This window comes from Acanthaster planci, linkage group LG09 (genome assembly GCF_054643075.1).
Source record: "Acanthaster planci isolate LZ-2023a linkage group LG09, COTS_SCS, whole genome shotgun sequence".
NCBI lineage: Eukaryota > Metazoa > Echinodermata > Asteroidea > Valvatida > Acanthasteridae > Acanthaster > Acanthaster planci.
The window spans coordinates 2,268,825-2,294,514 of NC_141785.1; the positions used below are offsets into that span (position 1 = coordinate 2,268,825).

The 25,690-nt window shown below is 39.4% G+C and overlaps 1 protein-coding gene across 2 annotated transcripts in view; it reads right to left on the bottom strand.

Moving 5' to 3' along the window:
• The window catches only part of gle1 (GLE1 RNA export mediator), a 39,395-nt gene that overhangs the window by 6,788 nt on the left and 6,917 nt on the right, over positions 1 to 25,690 (bottom strand). For both annotated transcript variants that reach the window (XM_022250380.2, XM_022250381.2), the window contains 12 exons: positions 22,482 to 22,699; positions 21,599 to 21,704; positions 20,829 to 21,038; positions 17,272 to 17,345; positions 14,659 to 14,828; positions 13,360 to 13,473; positions 9,194 to 9,343; positions 8,260 to 8,372; positions 7,478 to 7,690; positions 5,843 to 6,033; positions 5,183 to 5,312; positions 4,705 to 4,809 (listed from right to left, as the gene is read on the bottom strand). In XM_022250380.2, the coding sequence (XP_022106072.2) occupies positions 4,705 to 4,809; positions 5,183 to 5,312; positions 5,843 to 6,033; positions 7,478 to 7,690; positions 8,260 to 8,372; positions 9,194 to 9,343; positions 13,360 to 13,473; positions 14,659 to 14,828; positions 17,272 to 17,345; positions 20,829 to 21,038; positions 21,599 to 21,704; positions 22,482 to 22,699 (1,794 nt within the window). The remainder of the gene's footprint in view (positions 1 to 4,704; positions 4,810 to 5,182; positions 5,313 to 5,842; positions 6,034 to 7,477; positions 7,691 to 8,259; positions 8,373 to 9,193; positions 9,344 to 13,359; positions 13,474 to 14,658; positions 14,829 to 17,271; positions 17,346 to 20,828; positions 21,039 to 21,598; positions 21,705 to 22,481; positions 22,700 to 25,690) is intronic.

Consider the following 25,690-nt stretch of genomic DNA (forward strand, 5'->3'; position numbering starts at 1 on the left):
GCAGCGTTTACTATATTTTCTTTCACTCTATTCTTAACTGTAAGGCATCTATGAGCAAGACAATTTGAAATGGGACACCCAAGTTAATTCCATGTGTAAAGCACTTCATTGAAAATTGTACTTTCTTTGAGAACTGAAATGTAATATTCTTGTTACCGACTTGTTAATACATCATTTGGCCTACTCTTGAGTATGCTTCACCTTTCTGGTTTTGTGGTTTGACTAAAACACAAAAGGAGTGCCTGGAGAACATGCAGAGTAAAGCTCTTTGTGTAATTTTTACTGTTGACTGTTGTAAAATTCAACCTAACAGTGATATTTGTTAATCATGAAACATTCCTCCTACCGGTATGTCTGATAGACTGGAAGTTCTTTCCCTCAATTTTGGCAACTCTCTACTCAATTCTGGGGTTCACAGACAGTGGCTCCCCCCTCAGAACAATTTAAGGAATACTGACAAATTACCTTCAAGCTGCAGTACGACCACTCCAAATTCAGCTTATCCCTCATTTAGCATGGATTTTGAATCAACTTTAGTTTCTGGTTCATCATGTCTGTGGTTTTTTTTTAGTCTTCAATATCACTTCTTAGTCAGTGTTGTTAGATTAGTTATTAACATGTTGTTCATTCATTTACATGTCTTTTTGATATGCTTTAACTTCTGTGTGTACTTGATGTAGTTTGTAACGGATGATTATATTTCCATTATCCAAATTTTCAATTCCATGTATTTTAGTTTTCTAAAAATTGTAAAATAACTGTAATTCAGCCTTTGGCTGTGAGAGTCTTTTTAAATGAACCATTAATTAAAAAAAAAAACTTAGGCAGAAGAAAATAAAAAAATTAAAAGCATACATTAGCAAATGACAGTTATGCCCTTAAACTTTTATTGGAATGAGAAACTATATTCAGTTAATGTACAAGTGGAAAATGTCTGTAGAGAGCATTTAAACTGATTGGTTATCATAAAGCTATTATATCAACATTACTTCCAGTACAGTGGACACATAGTGTGTCACTGAGTGCCCAGCTTGGCCCAAACCCTAAACTGCAGTTAGGGGACATGTGGAAAACAACCTGACTGCTTCGTGTTGTTAAAAATTAAACAACCTTAACCCGCAACACTGTCCACAACATGTCCCAGATGAATTTAAGATGACTCATAAAAATTGCTTGTCTTGCAAGACATGGGCTGATGATGTTCAGGATAGTGGTCACTGTAGTGTAGCCACAGCCTGGTCCCCTAACAAATACCTAAATTGGGGAGTGAATCAGCTTTCCAATGCATTGATCCAGATGCATGTTTAGACCCCATCAGGACAGCCCACATCAACATGCCTTCCTACTTAATATGACTGTTGCTCCATTTGACCCAGGCCCACAGCTGCCTGTCCAATTATCTGCTCCAAGCGGAACAAAATAAGAGGGCATATTTTTTTGGTACTCCCTGCATAGGCGCACCATGAGGCGCAAGCATACATGTATGCGCATTTGACGTGGAGCACAAAGAGTTCGCGTAACAAATTCACTCCAGCATGTATGGTCTTTGTGTACACGCAGAACATGTGCAAGAACCCACATGTAACCACCTGTCTTTCTTTTCGCCAACTGAGGGTGCACTTCAGTTCGAGGTGGGTTGTGGCCACATTTGTCAATTAAGCTTCAGGTCAAAGCAAACTTTGGTAAATAACAGAATCACAAACCACAAAACAAAACTAGGGAATAATGGTTTTCTGACATTTTTAACCTGTATAAATCACAGTCAACAAATGGCATAAAAAAAGTTTCTCAGCCTGAGCTAAATACGAAAGTAATGGGGACTCTGAACAGGCATTATGCAGTTGGGTTTACATTTGAGTTTGTGCACACGACAATGCGAAACAGGTGACTGGCTAGTGTCCTACCAATGCTTGAACATCACAGGATGAAGTAACATGCATGCACATGTCCAGCAATGTTTGAATCCATACTTTAGTCTGTCAGCATTTGATGAAGGGTTTGTAGGAGGGTCCCTCCCCCACTCTCCCAATATTCAATCTTTTTTATTGATGGAGTCACCCAGATGCTTATGCAAATCCTCAAAAGCCAAACAGTAATCTCAAGGGTGTGCTGTTCTCTTGCAATACTTTTGTTTCATCAGTTGTTGGTTTTGTTCAAGTTTGGTTGTTCTGTAGGTACACGTACTTCTGTAGTTTTGGATAAAAATTATAAACTGTGCTTTATTTCTGTACTTGTACCATACTTGTATTATGTAAATGATGTTTATTGGTGACCTGGCAAAATGATGTAATTGGGTGACATTTCATCAGCCACTAAATGAAATAATTCTTTTCACTGCATAAATATATGCCTGAGTGAATCCAACAGAAATCCAAGAATCACCTGAATAAAGCCTTGCATTATCTTCAAATTCAGCAATTTTAGGGGGACAACCAAGTAATAGAACTTCCACTCTTCCAAGGCACAAGACCATTGACCTACCACTCGAAAGACTAGGCCTTGCCAATTATCTGAATATTTGGATAATGGATCAATAATTGAATAATTTATTTTTAAATTTTATGATGGTGAAAATCAAAGATCTAAAAACGTGTGAAATATTCACTTATTTAGTTCCAAAATTGCATATTTCATAGTAGACTTGAAATCCAGTCGTTAGTCGGTCGTGTTTGTCATTCATATTAGTGCTGAAGATGAATATGGCGCATGAAGACAAATACATATCCAAGAACAAATCTTATAACTATCTTTTTTGGTAGCAGATCTGATGCTTGTATGGTAGATGTAAATCATCTTTTTAGAATAATGTAAACATGTGGTTGTTGTTAATAAATGTTCAACTGACTTTTTATACACCATCAAACTGATTGGGAAGCAAGGTTGCACTAACTGTTCCCACATGTTATTAAACAGCACGCATCGCGAGAAAGGTGGACTACACCCGACCAATTACGGACTTGATATCAAGTCTAATTTTATAGCATTAACTTAAAAGGTTCTACGTAATGTGATTAATTTTGACCCTTGAAAATGCCCTCTTCTGTTTCAATTAACCAAAATTTCATTTTGTATTTTATTACTTTAAAAATGCTCTCTTTTGGTTATGCTAATGCAAACTTCCATATTCATCAGCAAAATTTTAATGTAGATGAAAAACCTTTGGCCACAAACACCTGCTAAAATCTGTAGTCCTTAATTTTTTCTTTGGCGATAAGAAAAACTGACTTTTCAATACTGTTATACACAAAAGGGCATCATATTGTGAACAGGAGTATAACAATGCCCAAAATGTGTGTCGAAAGAAAAATTCTCTGCATTGACCCTTTAAAGACAGCTGAATTCATAAGCCCAATAATTAGGCCAAAATTACCTATTCTTTAAAGGGACTGTGTAATAAAAATATTTTACTAAAATCCTAGAAATTACACCTTTGAGCTTCAATTAACCACTTCTTGCCAGGGCAGTTATCAATGTTGGTGATGCTGGGCCGAGATATTTATCATTTTTTTCTGTTTTCAAAATCCTTAAAAATTCCTCTCTTCATTTACTGGACACTTACAAACACGTGAAGGACTGTCTGGTGGCCCCTCTAGCCGGACAGACAAAATCTATGACGCCTGAGTATTTCAGCCAGGCCTGCAGCCTTGTAAAAAGAACCCAGATTGTGCGGTAACTTATAACTTTTTTTTTTTCACGAACCTGGCTCAGTGCACTGCTCAGTCTTTTCAATAGGGGCCAGATTAGCATGCAGCGGTGCTGTGTGGCTCATTGCTGCAGTGGTAGAGCGCTTTTGTTCCAGGTGGTAATCCGCTCACTCTAAATGCCCCAAACCGTGGTATACTGTTTCAAAACAAGGCTGGATTATCTCCACTTTTGAGAGTGAAAAAATGTTGGTAATGCCCAGCAGCCTGGTCTTTTGTTACAAGGCCCTGTTCCCTTTGTCTGATTCGGAGACTCCGGCCACACATATAAAGCACACGTGTCCAGATCCGGAATCCCCAGCAGGAAGTGGTTAACCTTCTTTTCAAGTTTTGTTTTGCTATTTTTATCTGTAGTTTGAAGCCTTTCTGGTTTTACGCTAACATGAATTTGAATAATCACAAGCAAAATTCTGATGTAGTCTGAGGCACAGAACCTCAGTGTTGCATTCATTTGTGCATAAAATATTTAATACAAAAAGATTTCCATTTTGATGTGCAATTGTTGTTCAATGTACATGTATTAATACGTGGCAACAAGCCAGTAAGCAATCTTTTCTTAAATGTTTTCAAAGAGCAAATTTAGGGTTCAAAATGTGAACATGACAACATGAAACCTCAAAAAGATCTTCCTGGATTTACATGACAATAACAGTTGCCCTTACTTTTCTGGACAAGTTTGATCAACTGTGAATATGTACAAAAGGTCCCCTTAACTCCAAAAGATTTCAAACAGTTTTCATACAATGGAGAGCAGTATTCTAAGAAAATTCACTGCACTGTTTCTTTAAGCTTTTCTTCAGTAACTTTTGGTCAAATACGTGTATTCTGTTTCTGCTTCTGTAATTGTTTAAGTACTTCCAAACTTTTGAATCTTTGATTGAATAAAAGGTTGAATGTTCAAATTTTCAATTATTTGAATCAACTCAGCCTCCCAAAAGAGCATTTATTCAGGTGCTATATAAAATTTAACTGTCTACTTTTAACACGACAGATAATTACTCACCTCTAAGAAATCAAAAAGCATTGTTGCAGTAATGTCTGGTTGGGGTTCCACATTGAGCAGTCGTGCTAACCATTTCCATGCATGATCTATTCCATATGGGTGAACCTACATGTATATATATAGAAAACAACATCAAATTATTCCATGCTTCTCTTGAAAAGTATAAACTGTATGAGTTCTGTTTATCAAACGGATTAAAACACTGTGATCCCAAGCAGGGTCATTCCATAGACAACTGCTATATACATGTATAGTACATGCACTTTTAGGGTTTGATTTGGGTCCTGTGTGTGTTTTCTTCAAATATAAAACTAAGGACCAAAGCAACAAACTGCATCACAAGTAAAAACTGTGTGTTTAACAATAAGGTTACGTTTTATATGATGAATCTTGAGTAGGTACCAAATGAAAGGGGCCAAGAGTGCCGTCATTCATTCTGCTATTAAAGTACTTGAGTGAGTAAAGATTTATCTTGAACCTTTTTGGTGCCTGGCATTGGTTGTGTGATCATGATTGCTGCATACAGACGCATAAAACCAGACATCCTCCGCAGGTACTTGTCTTGCTTCTCTACGACACCATCACTCTCATAATTGTAACCCAGTGATCTAGAAAATATACACCAAATCAGTGTGTAAGTGTAACAATGAAATTTCTATCCATTTTGGATTGACTAAGGTCCCTGCCCACACTAATCAATCATTTGTCATCACTTGGGACAAGAAGGATTTTAAGATAATAATAAGAAATCAAAAAACCAAAGAACTGGTATCATAAGGTTGAAATGACTCAGTTGTAATAGCTTGAAATGGTTCAATGAATTCTTTATATATCTTTCCTCGACAACACAAATACAGTTGTTTAGTTTGTTCACACGGTTGAATTTGTTTTATCGAAGTTATTTTGTTTCAACTAGATCAAACCCAATTGCTGCGAAAACACCGTGTGTGGATCCAAATTTGGGTTGTCTCACACACTCTCCATCTCTCTGTTTACATGGTGAGTAATACAAATACATGCTGCTTAATCAAAGGCCCAATTGATAACAAAGGCCTCTGTAGGACCATTAGGAGAAGGTGCAGTTACATAAACAGTTTTCTTGAATTACTTTAATAATTATTTTCAGCCCAAACATTACTTGTAATAGTCCTCATTCGACTGATCTTGACTCTTGGTGATATGGTAGGGTACTAGGAAGGGGCACTTGAGGTAGAAGTGTGCTAACATAAGCTCTCCTACGTCTGGGAATTCACACCACAGAGTAACAGCAATGGCTGCAAATGGAAATGCTGACTCATAGTTGGATGACACCTGTTCATCACTTTGTTTCTGTTAATAACAAAAAATTAGTTATGTTAAAATGGTAACAACTTCCGCTGAAAAAGAAAAGATGGATGTTGGAGCATTTCTTAGTTAAGGTCAATCATAACATTTACATGAGCTGATAGAAGCAGTCAGGTTTATCTCTTACTCTGCTTCACTACTGCTCCGCAATGCACATATGCATACCAGTATGTGTGTAATAACCTGACCTGCTAACCTCTGGGATTGTCACAAAACTGTATTCAGAAAATCCAAAAGTTGTATGTCTCATTAAAAATCATATTTATCAAAAAGTAAGCAAATTCCTCTAATTGGGTCAACACTTCTTCACACATAAAAATAATCACAGGAAAAATCCGTAAGTAAGGTTTGTAGAGTGAATTGGCCCTTTTTCCACCTGATTCGACCATGTTTTTAAAATTGAATTCTTTGTGACAAATAATGCAAATCGCATGTCCAGGCTTTTGGATTTTCTGGGTGCAGATTGTGTTGCCTACCCATGGCCTATTCCATCACAGAGATTCCATCCATATCCATTCCACAGATTTTAACTTGGCCTTGTCAAAGACTGCATCCAAGTCAGAGCCTCTTTTGAAAGTACAGCTTTCTCCTCCGCCCAGATTGTTGACCTCGTCTGGCTATGCGTGTCATCCAGCTTCTTCTAGTTCCAAGGCAAGTTCTACGAGCAGACGACTGGGACTTCCATGGGATCTCCTATAACTCCAGTCCTACCCAACATCTTCATGGAAGAGTTTGAAACGCCACCACTGCTCTCCAAGACCTCAAACCCACCCTATGCCTGCACTATGTTGACGACACATTCGTCATATGGCCCTATGGTCCAGATCATCTCTAAGAATTCCTTGCATATCTCATCCAGCAACACCCTGCCATCAAGTTCACCATGGAGCAATAACAAGATGGGCAGCTCTCCTTCCTCGATGTCTACTTGTCCAGGAACCCTGATTGCACCCTCAACCATCGTGTCCACCTCAAGCATACCCAATTGTTAGTCACTACTTCCGCTGACACATAAACGGTCATTTCAAGTCCAACTGACACATACATGCATGCATTTCACTGTCACACCAGTACTGTTTCACACTCAACCTTATCATCAGCAGCCATAAACATGCATGGTCTATGCGAGTACCCAGTACTATCGGCCATTCATCTATTGTCATGCCTTGCATGTTTGTATGCAACCTTCCAATTGGATAATATGCCTGTTCCCCAATGCATCTGTTTTCATTCCATGTACCAATCATGGACGTCCTTGCTTACAAGGTTACAGTAAAAACCCCCAGCCGTTTTTACTGGCATAATGTACACTCACAACTGTTGAACTGCAATTTTGACCAAACACCAAAACTGTCTACAGTTGTTTACTTATTACCTAAAAAGCACACCAGGTAGCAAGAGCAACATGCATGAATATAAAAAAACATACCACTATTTTCTTGGCCAAAAGATCTTTCACAAATGGTTGGCCCTCTGTGTTCTGAGATGCAGACACCCTTCGGCCAGACACATTCACCATTTCTCCTAAGAGTAGTGATCTTAGTCGTTGCAGCTTGTCCATCAGATGGGAACCACACTGATTAGAGATGGCATTTACAGGGACATTCACAGCCTTTTGGAGGTCAAATCGATACTTTTTCAACTAAACAAAAGAACAGGAAAATAGAAAGTTCTTGGATAAGAGTTCAAAGTTCAACAACTCAAGCAGTGTAGTAGCAAGTTAACTTCCAAGATGAGGTTAATGAAGTGCACGTATTGGTAGCACATATACATGTATATCAGGTGGCACAGATGAGCAAGGGCTGAACCCACAACAAGCATTTCCTATTGCATTTCATGGCCTGTCTGACCTGTCTGAGTGGTGAAGCTACACTTTGTGACTTTTTACATGCTTTGGGGAGGAAGGAAAATTAGAACAATGTACCAGTAGCTCCAACGATTTTGCTGGGGGTATGGCTGCACTGGCCTCCCCCCTCCCAGATCCGCCACTGTGGACGACTAGCATGTACATGTAAAGCAACCTGCCTTTCACCACTGTGGCCTGGATTCGATTTCCAATATCACACGGAAAAGAACTCAACTTATTAAAAAAAAATGGGTATTGCAAGATCAAAAATCCTGATACAAATTTTTTAACCTTATCTTGGAAGGCCACAAAAACAGTGCCACTCTGTTTAAAGGTGGAAGGCGTAGTGTGAATAATCCACCAACCTGAGGGTCAGATGTTTGAGCAAGTTTTCCATAGGAGTCCATCACTGCCTTATGTTTATTTCTAATTCCCTCATATTCCTCCAATGCATCAGCTGAGATTGCTTTTTGAAGAACTACAACAAAAAGGGGACAAAACATATATCCATAAGTCACACGCCCTAAGAAATCTAAGAACCAATTCTTTGCAAGACCTTGTTTTCATTTTAGAATTCAGTGCACAGCTTTCAGGCAATGGAGAAACCAAACAAATGTCATCCCATATACATGTATGAATACCAATTACAGGTCATAAGTATTACAACAATTCCAATTGATAGCCTTGCTACATGCATTTGGCTTGGTGACAGTTGAATGACCTTCATTTCAATGGTTACACTATTCAACACATCAGACCTTCAAGTACACGGACATGTATCTATTATTTCTCAAGTAACCATAATCTCATCATATCAGTGTTTTTGTTAATGTGAATGACAAGTGTCCCATCAGAAAGCTATGAATGTCATGAAACAGAGCTAACCAAAAAGCCACAAAAATATTTCCCCAGTATCTTACAAAACAGGCCAGTCTCCCACAAAACAGGCCAGTATCCTACAAAACATGCCAGTATCTTTCAAAACAGGCCAGTATCTCACAAAACAGGCCAGTCTCTTACAAAACAGGCCAGTATCTCACAAAACAGGCCAGTATCTTACAAAACAGGCCAGTATCTCACAAAACAGGCCAGTCTCTTACAAAACAGGCCAGTCTCTTACAAAACAGGCCAGTCTCTTACAAAACAGGCCATTATCTCACAAAACAGGCCAGTATCTTACAAAACAGGCCAGTATCTTACAAAACAGGCCAGTCTCTTACAAAACAGGCCATTATCTCACAAAACAGGCCAGTATCTTACAAAACAGGCCAGTATCTTACAAAGCAGGCCAAGTCTTACCTGAATTTTGACTGGTTTTAAGGGATGTTTGAGCTAGTGGTGATAATTCTGATTTTGGTGTATGTGTTATTGCTACAGCTGCTGCTGCTTGCTGTTGGGCCTCCCGTACCTTCCTTGCCGCATCCTCTTGAGACAATCTGTCAGCTTCAGCTTCATTTGGTAATGAAACAAATGTTAATAACCTGTTACTTTTGTCAGTTTCTAAGCTTCACTTAATGCAGAACAGTCGCCATATTTTTAGACACGCAAGCGGGCTAAACGAGATAATTAAGCAACACCCGTTTCAGACAGGCATTCTAGAGTGGTGCTGAACCAATAAGAATTAAGAGTGACTCCTGTCAACCCAATTAAAAATTTTCTTTTGAGTTGGTTCGGCGCGACTCTAGAATGCTTGTCTGAAATGGGTGTAAGTCTGAGACCCTTGAATTACCAGGAGTAGACTATAGTTAATATTGCACGCCCCAATTTCTACCATACCTCAGGGAAACTACATGCAAATCTCTCCCAGCCAGTATAGAGCCTCTCCACTATCAAGATCCTACAGTACATGTACCTCCTCGTGGCAACACACACTAACTAGGTATCTTACTGTGAGGGATCTCACAGCAGCAGGCCCACCAGCATGTATGCTCTGGAACCATGTCAACCACTACCCCACCTACAATTGTACATGTATGGATTAAACACGTCTGGGCATACAGGAATGTATTGTCCCTCAAGCTGATGGGACTCATAAACCTTGGCCGGTAGCTCATCTAAATGAAAGAAAACATTGATTTTAAACCACCATAGCCTAGTGGCAAAAATCAATGCCATAAGTGTGATAAGCTAGCTTTGGGAGTAAACCCTGAGCAAATACTTGGAGCCAGAGGCCCGAAGACAGGTCACGGCTGTATACAATAATGAGCTGGCAACTCCTGCGGCAGTGTTGGAACCAATCATATCAGCTTTTGCCCTTCCATAGATAATCTCAGCAACATGCAGAGCAGGACCGGCTGCATGGGTTACAGCCAGTTCTCCAAATGTATTTACCCAGGCTTCTGTGACTGGAGAGGACATTCCAGCTTTGCTTTGCAGCATCAACACAACACGGAAAGCAGCAGCAGTCTACTGCTTTTAAGTCTATTGCTTAATTGGCATAGAGCCAGATGCCAGGGACTGGTTCTGACAGTGGGAGAGGTGACTGCACCTCATCTACAGTCTGCCTCATGCTGGGCAGCCCGTAGCAAATAAGGTGCTGCCCTACCAGTGTTCATGAACTTCAATGGGTGAATGGGGTTAAGGTGAAAACCAAAACGTGAATCCACATCCTCGCACCAGTCTTACACAGAAAAAAAAATCCATACCTCAAAACTGGGCATGTGGAACATCAGGACATTTGAGTCCAGGTTTCTCCGACAATGTACAAGACTTGAGCAGCCCTCACAACACAGTAGCCTTCAGTCAATGCGCATGTGGCACCCTGGATGCTTGTCTGGTAACACCAACAAGCTAAGTGCTAGTGGCAAAGCCACGAGTGCCTTTAATATCTCATGGAGCTAATCAATATTGATTTATCCAAGGCACAAGCGCTATAGCAGTGGGGCAGTTTAATACAAACATTTCAAATGAGCCACTTTGCGTGCTCTATTTCAGTGCCCATCACATGTACGCACAACTGCTCGCTTTTATCATTCCATGCAAGTGCGAAAGTGTTGACCAATCCAATCATAATCCAATGAAAGATATCAATGTTCCCCTGCACCTTACTTGTGAAAGTGTGTCAATGTCAAATACATGTAATTTCAGCAGATATATCCACAACATGCAAAGCATTATGCATAAATAGGTAGAGAAATTAAAAGAAAAACAAATGCCTTCTCTATGAGATAGTAAAGGCGCTCGTAGCTTCGCCACTCGCACTGTTCTTTGCAGGTTACCACTGTCCTATCATCTGGGATGCCACAGTTTAATGTTACCACTGTACTTGCATCCAGGGTGCCACACATGCTTGACTAAAGGCTAACAAGACAATTGTCACCGACTTAAAACTGAGCAGGCTACAGATGGATGTTGTTGCCTTCCAAGAGACCAGACTCCCAGGTTTTGAATCTGTGTGGGAGAGAAACTTCTCCTTCTGGCTGGGAAAACCACCAGGTGAGATCAAGGAACATGGAGTGGGCTTTGTGGCTTAAAACAGCCAGTTTGAAGCTGTCATTCCACCCATCAAAGGAAATAACAGAATCCAGTCCATCCAGATCCACTCAGGGGGCTTAGTTAACCTGATCAGTCCCTACTCACTAAAACTGACTTCCTTCAGCTGACATTAAGGACAACTTCTACGATGACTTCAGCACTACCATCAAAAGCTCCCAGTCAGAGGGACACTGCTCATCCCAAGTGATTTAAATGCCAAAGTGAGTGCTGATTACAACTCCTAGCCTATCTGCTTAGATCAGTGCCAAGTTGACTTGGCAAACGATAGGATCTTGGCTATCCAGATCCACGCCTTAAAGTGGACACCTGGGAAACTGTGGACCTTGATCAATTGGCTTAAAGACAGTGCAAAAATGTCTCTCTGAGTATGAACAGGTGCTTGCCCAGCAGTCTGAGAAGAACAGAATGAGAAGGAAGGTCCAGGACTATACAGACAGATCAGCATCAACCTCCCCTTCCACTCAGTGCAGGATGAACTATCACTCTCAATGCTGCACACGAACCTCTACTCAGAGTGCAATACCATAGTCTCTCATATGCCTTACACATAGTGCCAGTCAGTTGCTAGTACTTGCAAATTTGACTGGTTATAGTGCCCCTCACATAATGAGAACAATAAACAGCAAATGCAAACCTGAATCTAGACAAACTAAAAATGATTGATCAATAAACCGCTCGTTAAATTGCTTATGACTGAATTAAAATGATTCAGATATAAAACCATTAAAAAGCTTCCTGTTTTACATTTTAGACAGACATGTTATAGAACACATATGGAGTAGCATAATTGGTCGTATGTACATGTCTACTCATCTTGGAGGACTGTGACAGGAAGACGGTCATATTTTCTTTGGCCTTTGGCCTGGGTCCTGTGAGTACTGAATTACATGTATGCATGTCCATAGGTGTTAACTATTCTTTAGTATGTGTTGATTCAGCAACATGCTTACATGTACACCTCCAATCAAAAATAGAAGCTCTCAGAACATGCCAGACAGCTACTTGTTTTTATAACTAGCAGCTGGTCAAGGATGAAATGTCTTACAAACATAGATTACAGTGGCTCAACTGTCACACCCTTCACCCATGGAGTCTTTGCTCCATGTGCCGTACTATATACGTTCTTTCATTTGCTCAGCTTCAGTTGTGAATACTGAAAGACGCACCAGATCATCCAGTTTGGCCCATCAGCTTAATTAATCCCTTCGCACTGGGAAGCGGTAAGATCCGCCGTAAAAATTGAGATCCTCAGCTTGCTTTTCAGCTATTATTCTCGGCCCACGTTCGAGCGAACACGGCGAAAGAAGGCATACCCTGGCTCTTGTATATATGGTGATTGGCCTTTGTATGTTGCCAAGAAATGAAAAGGCCGAATTTGCATCATTATCACCAGCTTCACAATAGTCCCCACTGTGAAAAGAGGCAACGGGAATGTGGAAGCGTGAATAGAGCCGCATGCCACCGAACAGTCAGCCTTTTCACTGTGTAATTCAAAGCGTGCAGAGCATGCAGGGCCACAAACCGAGAATTTGCGATTTGGCCGGTGGCCTTCGTAGCCAAGCGAGGCTGGAATTCTTGGAGTCAGCTTTCAGAAAAACGTCCCGGCGTCAAGGGGTTAACAGCTCTTGGGTGGCCAAGTCACAGAACAATAGAACGCCCAGCGGTGTTATTGCCACTATTCTTAAGATCTTAAGAGGATTAGTGAGTATTTTAACTAAGTCAGACCTCTTGTAGTGTACTGCACTATACAAGGGAAGTATGTACGTGTGAATGGAGCCTGGACGGTGTGAACATTCTTGTATCCAGGTTCCGGAGCACCTTTTTAACGCAGTGGGCATTATCAAATCACGACAGGCATTATCAAATGTTAATACACTGTCATGTGATGAGTTATCAACCAATAGGAATAGTGGAATTGTCCCAGGTGTTTATGAATGCATTATGATGTAAAAAAGCCTTCAAAAACTCACCAATTATTCTGGAAGCACGTTCTTGATGAATCATAAGTGATTCAATAATTTTATGCATGTTTTCCACCAAATCCATTGATGCTCCCTTCAGCTTTGCATCAGCTAACAGCCGATCTAAAATGAAATTGGGTAAACATGACTTAATGAATCTCATACTGTTATAAGGTGAATCAGGATCACACCCACCTTTCTTGGTCCTACTCTGGAGCAGGATACAGATCCCCTAATTGGTGGATCAGATCCTGCAACTGGCGGATCAGGATCAGATGGGAACGCAAAAGGTGGATCTGATCCCGCAATTTGACCTGTCAACATCCGCCCGTACAAGGATGGCACAAACCTTTTGCGGTCTTGTGAACAAAGAAAAACATTTTTTGGCGTGTGGCTCATATGAAAATTTTTAATGTGCACAGCATGCACCATAAATAACAGCTGAACTACGGGCCAGCAAAATGTGTCACCACGCATGCGCAATGCATGAATTGCCGCAATGTGCTCTTTCAAAATTTTCATTACTCTTTCGTCCGTTTCTTAACCTTTTTTATTCGTGTAATTTTACTTGATTTCCATCAACTTCTCGCCTTTGTTGGTATCTACATGTCCACTGAAGCTGTATCAGCACCATGGGCAAAATCAGACCAAGAAACATTTGGATTTCTTCCTCCATGTCGAAAGCTTGGAACATCCAAACACCACAATGGTCACACTCATGCAATTTCACCCATCCCAGCATGCAACACTGCCACAGAGCGCCCACTCAGCAAGCTAGCAAATGCGTTATACCTAACTCAGTGACATTTCGGGCTTGACATTTCTGTGCAGGAAGGTGGATCAAGCTTAAGTGGGAACGCGACTTGCGGTTTTGTTGCCGTAATATAATGATCACACCAAAATGCTGGATCGTGATCCACCTTTTCCCAATTCAAGTGGGAACGTGGTCTTGGGCAAACCTGTTGTAAATCTGTGCTCCCTCAATCAATACTGTCAACAAAAGCTACCTTCAGTTTATTCCGTCTTCCCTGTCAGTTGTACCACCCATAATAAAGCAATTTTTTTTTCAACTTGCACATCAAAATTCTTTCAGCAAATAGAAATAAAAAGGCAAAGGTTTCGTAAAAACTAGTAGCAGTCAGTTTAAGCATTGTACATGTAGGTATCATTTAAAAGCTAACCAACTGGTGGTTTGGATCAACATTCTGTTCATGCAAAACTAGTTTAATACTAGGATACCAATTACACATATTTGGCTAAAAAAAAATACCATAAACATAACAATAAATAGCTGTTAATGTGACCTACCAGCCTGCTGTGACAACTGATCAACATTCTCCTTGATTTTTACTGCATCAGGATGAAGAAAATCTTTTTGTTTGTCCTTTTCCAACTGAAGACAAATTTTCTTGGAAGATTCTTTGATTTGCTTGTGGACATTCATCATGCTATCAAGGTAGGCCTGTCTTTCAGCAACTCTAAAATACAGAGAGTCAGAAATAACAGTTCTTTACGGTACGCTTTCCCACATACACTGTACATGCATCAGTAAATATTAGTCCCTCATGCATTTTTGCACTGAGCCTCCATCATCAATCAACCAAATTGTTACATAACATTCTTTGTGGGTGACTTTTGTGGTGACAGGCTTCCGTCGTCGGGGCTAAGAGAATTTTAAAGGGCACATGTTATGCAAGTATGGTCAAAATAAATGTCTATAGAATTTTACATTGAAATTGCCATAATACTGTCTGTTTGTTGGAATTGAACTGCTTCTATTTCCTCCAAAAAAATGCAATAAATCCACTTCAGACTTCACTACCACCTCAAGTTAGGAAGACGCACTGATAAGTCATATGGGGATTTATTCCTGAAGTGATAAACATGCATTATGATTATGACACCATAGTGCTAAATTAGGCTGTGAGAATTTACCAGGGAAGATGAAAAATTGAATTAGGAGAGTAACACGCTGGGCATTCTAAAATTTCTGCGTTGAAAGCAGCAGGCAACAATCGCAACAGCCAAGCTACCAAATCCAGGTTCCATGCTTGAATTAGACAAACCCCATCCACACCCATGAAGAGCAACATACATGAAAGAATCATGAACAAGCTGCTTATTTCTGGCTTAATGTCTTCATTGTACAGCACATTTGAACATATCTATATGAAATTTGCGCTTTATAAATGAATAAATTATTATTATGATAATGATCTGTCTATACTACTATCTCCCCTGAATACATCGAATAGTCTCTGTAGAAGAACAATGATGTTGCATGATGTTGAGGCTACATTCACTGCCTCACTTGAAGAGTGTTTCTCTTCACATGGACGCTGACATCTGACCAGTACATCCTCCAGCACAAAGTGGCTAACTCATGAATTCTATACTGGACAGCAAAAGAAACTTGCCACTTCTGTACCACACATAAAAATTCACTTCATAGAAATAAACAATTTATGTACCTTTATAACAAAGAAGAAATTGACATGCACAGCAACTTGGTTACTGAATCAAAAGTCACAGAATATAACAGAATGAGCCTTAACTTTTACGCAGAAATCAATGTCACAGGAAAAAATAAAGAAGTCGCAATCATTACTTTTAAATAATGTGTATGCATAGTCAGTAAGGACGGCATCCCTATACAAAAACCATTCATGCACATCATTTTGACAAAAAAGGTGTTCACTTTGTCATCAGTTGTTTAAAATGTTGTCAATTCATGGGTCATTTTTGCTTAGTGGACAGTGCTTTTATGTGTAACTTTTGATTCAGTAACCAAGGCAAGTTTCTTTTGCTGTCCAGTGTATTAGAACCATATTACCACCACATTCTGTGTAAAACCTGTTAGTTTTGTGGCATTTATTATGTATACTGTGTACTGTAATACCAGCTTTAATTTGTTTATGCAATATACCGGTACATGTATATACATGTATCTTGGTCACAGTTGCCTTAATTGGCTTTTTTGCAATTTTGCGAAAAAGGCATTCTTTTTGTTCTGTTTTTTTCCTTCTTCTTCTGACCAAAAGCCGCTTTGTTTTTGTACACCTTTTTGTCGCCGCCACTTTAGTGCTTTTGCAACTTTGGATCTTCATCAAACTTATACCAATGAAGGACCCTTACGCATAGATGGTCCTTGAAACATAACGTCATGATGATGTCATCAAGTGATTTATTATTGATTTTTCAATATTTATTTCAGCCCATTGACTTTGTACACGTTTTGGAGGCACCATTTTGGTACCTTAGTCATCATTGATCATCGTCAAAGTTACAGCAAGCATAAAATAAGTATAAAACAAAGATAATACTAAAATATTTACGCCATGATGACGTCATCACATAATTTATTATCAAATTTTGAATATTTAAATATTCCATTAAATTGATAAAAATCCATATAAAATCAACCGTGGCCTCCCGCAACATCCCGCAACAGAGGATTTTTGACCGGATGTGATGATGACAGCATCGGGAGATAAGTCACATGACATTAAAGGTGCACTAGTTAAAGCCCAATATCTCCTGAAGTACATGTTCTATCAGGTTGAAACTTTGCAGATAACTTAAAAGAGGGGTGTTATACCCGAAAAATGACTTGATGTGAGGATGGCCTAGTTGTTCAAAGGTAAAAAGAATGCGAAAAAGCCCTCTGTTCTGTTGGCAAAAAGACAGATAAGCTCTCGTTTTCCATGCTTCTGTCTTTATTTATATAAAGCAGCTTGGGGATCCATATTTAAAACAAGTTTGGACACCCTCCACTTCCTATTATATGCAGGCACTGTCATGACTTATTGCTTTTGTGTTGTAGTCATATACAGAGTGGAATTGTAAAAAGAGTCATTAACATCATTTTCAGCTTCCATTTTCAAATCATACACAGTTCAATGTTTACATCGTTTGACAAACCTTCGCTTGTGTTCAGCTTCTTCTTCCGCTTCAACTTTTTTCTGAATTGCTGTCTTCAATTTGACTTCCATTCTCTGGAATAGAAAATGATACAATTAAGCTATTAAATCACTATTTCAATTCCAAAGAGGCTGGACAGAAAAGTCCCTTAATTCATCAAAACTTAGTTCTAAACAGAACAGTTTATCTGTAGCAATATTCATCCTTCAGATGTACAAATGCCAAGTCCCACTTGACAGCTATCAGTAATTGTTAACTGCATTCTCGCATGGCCACTGGCACTTGACATTGCACTGGTGCATACAAATTTATCATGCAAAAATCTTCTTTAACTACTCCTACACCATTCAACATTATAGCCACAACTCATTAAGTCAAACTTGGATAACTCAAAACCCTGTTTATCTTTTCTCAAAGTGATTCCTCACTCCTGTGAAGAATATCCAGTCAGAATATTGGGCACCAGAACAGCATTATGACTCAACTTAAAACATCTTAAACATTAACTCCATTTAACTCAAAAGTTTCATTTCGTTAGAAGAAACCATCACCAAAGGAGTCACAAAAGAAACTAAAGGGATGGCAAACACTTTCCCGATAAAGTCATCACTTCCAACGTAATATTTTCACAAAGGCATAACCACATTACAATTGAGACTGGGCACATCACAAAGTGAAACCACAATTACATGTAATCCTGGCTTTGGTATTGGACATGATCTGTATGGGTGGCTTAACTGTATCCTACCCATAAGTAGTCCAATCACTGACTTATTGCAGTGGCCATATGACCACATTAGAAGCATTTGGCTTCTCAGTAAGCCTGACTATTACCACTGACCCAGTTGCTGCATGCACACTCTCTCCATTAAAAAGGACATGTCACATGTCCACACAATGGAATTATGTTAGCTTTTGTAGATAGTTTTATGTAATTTTTGGCTGTCTTATGTTGTTGAATGTTTTATGTATTCTTGTGCTTTATATCTGTATTATCTTAACGTTTAATGTACTAGGTATTATCTTTGGTGCTCTTATGTTTTCGTTATTCTTAATTATTTCAGTATTGTGCATGGAACTAACATAATTTTTTCCATACTGTTTTTCAAAAATGCATATATATGTATAGCTGAATAAATAATGAATGAATCATATACCATATTTACATTAAGTTGATAGAAGAGACACCACAGAGCAAGAAAAAAATACAAACAACAGAGCAGAATGACTGAAAAACTACACCACTTACATGAATAAAAAGAGGCAAAGACAGCAATGAGTGAAACCCTGCAGTGACATTCTACATGAACATGCATGACTTGCCTGTTGAAATCCTCAAATCAGGAAAAATTCTGAAAATTTCTCCCAGTCCGAGAATGCTACAATGTATATGCATGCAAGTACATATATGTACATGTACAGTACAGATCAGAATGTATATGCATGCAAGTACATATATGTACATGTACAGTACAGATCAGAATGTATATGCATGCAAGTACATATATGTACATGTACAGTACAGATCAGAATGTATATGCATGCAAGTACATACATGTACATGTACAGTACAGATCAGAATTTTAGCCGACACGCAAACACACTTAGTGTGTCAGCGTGTATCGAGTCAAACAGACACAAAAGGAGTTAACCGCTAACACAAAACATGCTGGCAACTGCATAACAGAGAATATAGTATAAACACGCACACGCTACACGCAAACCCCAGAACAGCCAGCCTTTCCACCTGTTGCTGTCTTTCACCATGAATAGCCTGAAATTTCAGCCAGGCCTTTGTTGACCGGAGCAGTCATTTTCCTAGTTTCCCACAAGAAAAAGTATTCAATTTGACTGCAACTTAAGTTATCTTTAAATTCCAAGGAAATGTTGTCAGTAGTTTACCTCTTTTGTAGCAGGCATCACAAAATCATTTTCGGAGATAAAGCATTTTGTTTGTCCATACAGGATCAATGAAAGTGCAATGCAGGCAACACTTTTTGGTTTATGTCTGAATTGCTCCCAAAACTTCTGAATCAGGCACAGAAAATATTCGAGTGTGAAATAAATTTTTCAACCGAGACGACTATAACTAGCAGTTCTTATGACAAAACATTTCCTAAATTAGAGAAAACTATTTTGTTAGAAATCCACAAAATATAAACAGAGTTTGACCTCACTGGTCTGCTAGCTAAATTTTAGTCAAGATGGCCCCCATGGTGGCGATCCTAGCATACAAATAGATTGTTGCCATACTCGAGCTCAGTGTGTTCAAAATCGCGGGCATATAAATTCAATGTAAGGTGGGGATTCTTCCCATCAGTTTTCGACCTTTGAGCTGGAAAACGTACCTACAAAATCGCTCTGATTGTGACAATATTAGGACGAAACTGAACAGCAAAGATAGTACCAAAGAAGTCGGGTCTGTACTAGTGCTAGCACATGCATGCACTGGCTGTGTACATGTAGAACGGACAAAGTAACACCCATGTAAACTTCATAAATATGCTGCAGCTATGCATTTGTTGGCACTGTATCAAGATGAATATGCAATACATTTGTTTCGATTTATGCTTGGTGGTTGGGATGAAAGCGCTGGGGTGGTTGTAGTTTCGTGATTGCTTGGTCGTGGCACATGTGGTAGCAAATGAAAAAGTCAAGTTAAAATTTATGTAAGTTCAGTGTTTTTTTTTTATTTACTGGAATTCTGATATATTAACTAAATTTCCATAAAATAAGAAATACTTCATTGTAAAATCAGCTTGTTACAATAGTTCAGGCTGAGGAATGGATTTCTTTCGTGATTAATGTTTTTTTGTGAAAAAGTTACTCAGGCAATCGGGAATTGCTTAAAACCGATCTAGGATTAGAACCATCAAGAAAAACGTCGTCGTCACTCCAGTTGATCCTGTGAGTTTAAAATTCAAAGCTTACATTTGGGAAAAAGTTTTGTAGTAGCTAAACACACGTGGTGGACTACTGGCTAGTTTCACTGAAATTTGACATTTTCCAGATGTAATCCGACTGAACAACTTTGGCGATCCAAAACAAAAGAAAACGGTTGTGACAGTGATACATATTTCGATACTTCAAGCATGCTTCAAGACGGTCATCTTGCCAGCCAGGCACTACATGTACATGTATGCACATGTACGTGATTTCTTTTATTCAGTGCACTGCATGCCATACAGTGTACATGTACTGTACATGTGCGTGTATGTGTACAGTGTACACGAAGCTGGAGCGAAGGCTCTGTATGTGCAGTGGTTCACTACACGTTGTCGGTCCCCTTTGCGGTCTGCGGTCACAAGCCTTGCCAAGGTAATGAGGTCCAGGGTCGGGCTTATCTTGCATTGGACCAGCAATGCACGGTAATAACCGCAAAGCGTGTACTACACAGCGTGTCAGGTTCACTGATCGTGTTAGTGTGCCGGCTAAAAACTGACCTGAACTGTAGACTGCAGGTACTGTTCCTGACAGTCCCCATTCCTAAAATTTCAATATGATTTTACATACACCCTTGGGGATTAGGATTCATGTAAGATTTACATGTACTGTACCTTGACATGCAACTTGTAACGATCTTGCTGGTGTTGAACACGCTGCAGCCTCATTTCTTCTTTGTCGCGCAAAGTATATTGCACACTTTGCAACGACATACGTGTCTTCTCATCTAGTTGTTCAGCGAGCATTGAAGAGCTCTTGCTTGCTTGATCATGAAGATGCCGACACAGCTCTTCTAATTTAAGTCGACGTTCGTTTGCTCTTTCCTGTTAATATTTTGCACAAACACTAGCCTAAAACAGTCTTGGCATGTTCAAATCAACCAACAATTAAAGAGTCGTGTCATAGTAACAAGACATTTTGAATTACATGTACATGCAAATACCTTACGGTATTGCAGTTCTAGCAGCTGGTCAGCAGGTACCAGTACATTTATGTACAGGCTGTACACAATCATTCATTAAACCTAAACTCAGGCCCATTTTGTTAGAATGCATCCTCAGTCCATAATAATCCTGCCAACTGCATATAGGTAAATACGGGATGCAGCCTCACTTCACAAATGTGTGCATTTGAGGGGTGCGTGGTGACCACTGCGTCAATCTTTCAAAATCCTCTGGCAATTTACTATTAATATGTTCAGGCAGTGAAAATAATATCTTGGAGCAGTTAAAATTATTTCAAGTACAACTCTGGCTAAAATTTATGAATGACTGAGCATAAACCACACACAGCCTTACCCAAGAGCTTGACACAATGCATCCTTCAAAATCAGCCATACAACCACCAACTATATGTACATTCTCTAGATCTCTGCAGCACATACCTTTGGCAGTTTATCCCACTGTTGTTCACATTCATGGATTAATATTTCCAGTATGCCAGTCTTAACCAAGGCTAACGTCGCTTGGATATCGTCTAACTTAATGTCTCTGGAGAGAAAACAGAATTGAAATAGAATAAGATGCATACACATGTACCTATAGGCCAATTCATGTGGTGCCCACCTATTGCATTGCCGCATTTAAAACTGGCTAATTAAAGTATTTCAAGTCAGCCAATATGGAGGTTCACAATTCTTAATGTACAGCACAATGGATAACCAACATCGATCCGCTGAACAATTGCATACATGCACCTAACGTGCTCTTATTTCAATATTTTGGTTAGTTTTGATCATTATCAACAATGCCTGCCAACTTACATGTACCATACATGAGCAGTATGTGGCTGACTTTAAGTTTCTGCAGCCAATTTCAAAAAAATATATGCAATGGCATAATTCTACTTGCAAGTTGCAAATTAAGACCAATTTCACAAAATGTACGCACTGCATAAGTGCGCAACAACTTTAACGTAGAATAAGAAACTTGTTTGGCCATGAGAAAACTGAGAGATTTTTAGTCCGGTTCCGACGAAGAAAGGACGAAAACTTTTTCAAAATGTTGGGTGGGGGGGGAGAGATTCAACAACTGTTTGATGACCATTGTGACATGTATGTTGGAAAGGAACAACCGTCGTAAAAGCCAAAAGAAATTTAGTGTTATTAAAATGTGGCGCAGCTCAATCCAGCAGCTGTGCAGCAGAGTCTGTGGGGAAGCACTGTATGTACTTTGGATTAATTTACAATGTACAGTACAACCTCTTTCAAAATAAACTGCAAAATCGTATCAGTCTTATCAGTGGAATTGTTTGAAATTGTGCTGTACCTTGTGCTATACAGTAAAGTTGATGATGATGCATTGTTGGAAAAGCTGCCTTCCTCTTCTACATTTCCACAGTCTTCAATGCCAATGTAAGAGCCCTCAGAAATGTCAGGTGGATGCTGTTCATCATTTTCCTTCAAAGTGCTACTACAATTTTGAAGAACTGGAGGGGCAATTTCAGATGAAATTTTGGGCGAAGACATGCAGTTTACCAGAGTTTCCTGTAGACACACACAAGAGTGCACAAAAGTAGACTAAGTCATTGATTTCAATTCTTCAACTGAGTTAATACAGTTATGTTCATAAATATTCATACCCATGCCAAATTCAGGAAACATTTCTCAATTTCATTTTGAGGAATGAGTTTATTCTGGATTAAATGAAAAAAGGTGACAAAGGCTATAAGATGTACGGGCAAGAAATATATTTCAAGATAATCAGCATTTTTTGTGTTAAGACAAATTTACAAAAAAGTGTCCACTGTCCAGAATGATTCATACCCTAACTTAAGAGTCAATAGCAAAGCCTTTGTTTGTAATCACAGCCTCCAAATGGTTCTTGTACTTGCAAGCAAGGTTTCTGCAGTTTTTGCCCAATCCTCTTTTGCACACTTCGCAAGATTTATGAGGTTGGAAGGTTCCTTGCCATCACTTGGGTTTTGAGCACCTTCCCCAGATTCTCAATTGGGTTCAGGTCTGAACTTGGCTTGGCCACTCCAAAACATTTACATTGTTATCTAGAAACCATTTCTTGACAACTTGGCAGTGTGTTTTGGATCTTTGTGTTATTAGAATGACCAGTGCTGCCAAAGACCAAGTTTTTCTGTAGACTGTGATGTTTTCCTCCAGGATCTTGATGTACTGCTCCTTTCCAAGATACAAACAGCTTTGACGAGGCTGCCCCACCTATTGGCTGGAAAAAATCCCCAAAGCATTGTATTTCCACTGCCATGCTTGACCGTGGGGGCTGTGTTCTTCAGGACGAATGCTCAGCCTTTCAAGGAAGCACTGTACTTGACAATGTTCAGTACTGTGGCCACTGGCACTTGGAAATTATTTGGAAATACACGTAGCTTTGTAGTCTTTCCCTTCTTTATTAGCAGTCACGATAGGCAACCAAAGCTCCTGAGTTCTTTTCTGCAAATTCTGCTTAGCCTTGGCAAAGGTTCCCCTTCTGACCATTTAAGAAGCAATACAAAGAAACCCTTTTCTTCCTATTTACAAGTTTTCACAACAGGTGATAAGACTACCTTTCAAAATTAACATGAAAAATAGAAAAGTTTCCCATTTATGGTGAAAAGACGTCAAAACATGGGTTCCAATGACATGCTTTTTTGCTCATTTCAGAAACACTCATTATGTATTAATGATATGCCAGTCTTTGAGTGACCCTGAAATGTTGGGGGAGCGATGGCTATAAACGCTACATGTGTAAGGTGCAAGTTTATGTAACTCGCACAGTAGAGGCACACAATGCAATGTTCTTGCATGGTTCTTATCCACCAACACACCTACATTGGTTGTTCCATCCATCCAGTTTAAGTGCATGATTGGTTGCATATTTGTCACAAACTAAACATACCCCAGTCTTACGCAGTTTGTAGTTTTGAACAGGAATCTTGTAAACTGAGACTTGGAGTTCCCCAGGTTTCCATGCAATAATGTGTTGAATTGATTGTTCCCAGATAATGCTCAACACAATAAGGGTAGATCTTAAACCTTTTGAGTAGTCACAAATAAGTAATATGCCAAGGATTTTTGAAGGACTGCTCAGACAAATATCCAGCATCTTAAGAGGCAATTTGAATCTAGGAAAGCAATAGATAAACGTCACTGATTGCTTGTGGCGCAGCTGAACAAGCCGAACAAAAGAGGGTGTGCTTTCTTTGGTACTCACCGCATAGGTGCACGAATATATGCGCGTTTGACGCAGAGCATGCTGAGTATGCTGAGTAACTACATGTAATTTATTCTGGCATGCATGGCCTTTGCGTACATGCAGAATACATGCAAGAACCTGCTTGTAACCACCTGTCTTTCTTTCAGCGATTGGGGGTGCACTTCAGTTCGGGGCAGATACATATCATGTACATGAACGACCATCTGATACATGTCTGGTTACTCCTACACTGACCACATTATTCCCCACGGTGTATCAATAGTCTGATGTCACTGTAGGTGAACACAAGTGCACATGCATTAATTAACATGTATGCCAAGCAAATACATGTATATTACCTTCTGCTATACCTTCAATGTCACAAACTCCTTTATTTCAAAACAAATCTCACAATTATTTTGACCAGAGAGTAAGATTTTAGGTTTATGCATCTTAACATTTAATGTCTAATATTACTGTTTATTTTCTATGTTATTTTGCTGCATGTGGGGTACAACAAAGCCAGCTTACATGTATCTTCATGGATGGATGTTGAGCATTTCCCCCGTTACATCATCAAACCAAAACAAACACCAAATTTGACCTTGTGTGTTTCCGAAATCCGTCCAGTTGGTTGTGGAAAGAGAATGTCTTTTATTTCTCTTGTTTTAATGTTTGGCCATTGAATTCATTGTATATGTACACGTACATGTATATTAGTTTTCGGGTAGCCAATCTGTCTCCAAAACCCTACACGTCAAAAATTGAAGCCTTTAGTACCTCTTTAACTGGCAATGATTGCATCATCCCAAAAAATTTAGTCTATAAGGGAATGTTCTAGAATATAACAGAGCTTGGAATGATGTGACATACATTTGTACCAGTGGCAAGTGGAAGCTTTTAGAAAGCCATGAACACATGCATTTCGCCAACAAGCAGCGTACATGTGTTCATGAATATGTTCACTGCTTACTCTCACTGTCTGTCTTGTGTTGTGTACATGCACAACGCATTCATGCATTTCAACGATGTCATACAGATACTATGTACATGTACACGTATATGGTCTGAAGCTCAAACCACACACAACATTCATGCCATCCTAATTCTAACTACAGGTTTGGTCCTTACCCGATGTAAATTCATAAACACTATATACTTAGTGCTTGTCGGAGAGCTTGCGAAAAAGTTCACAAACTTACTTGAGGGGGACTCAAACCCACGACCTCCTCCTTACTAATACAGATGTCTTAACCATTCAACCACTGAGCTTGCTGGGGTTGGCTGGCCAGTCTGAGTCAAATGTAGCAGCGGGTACTGCAAACTACATGTAT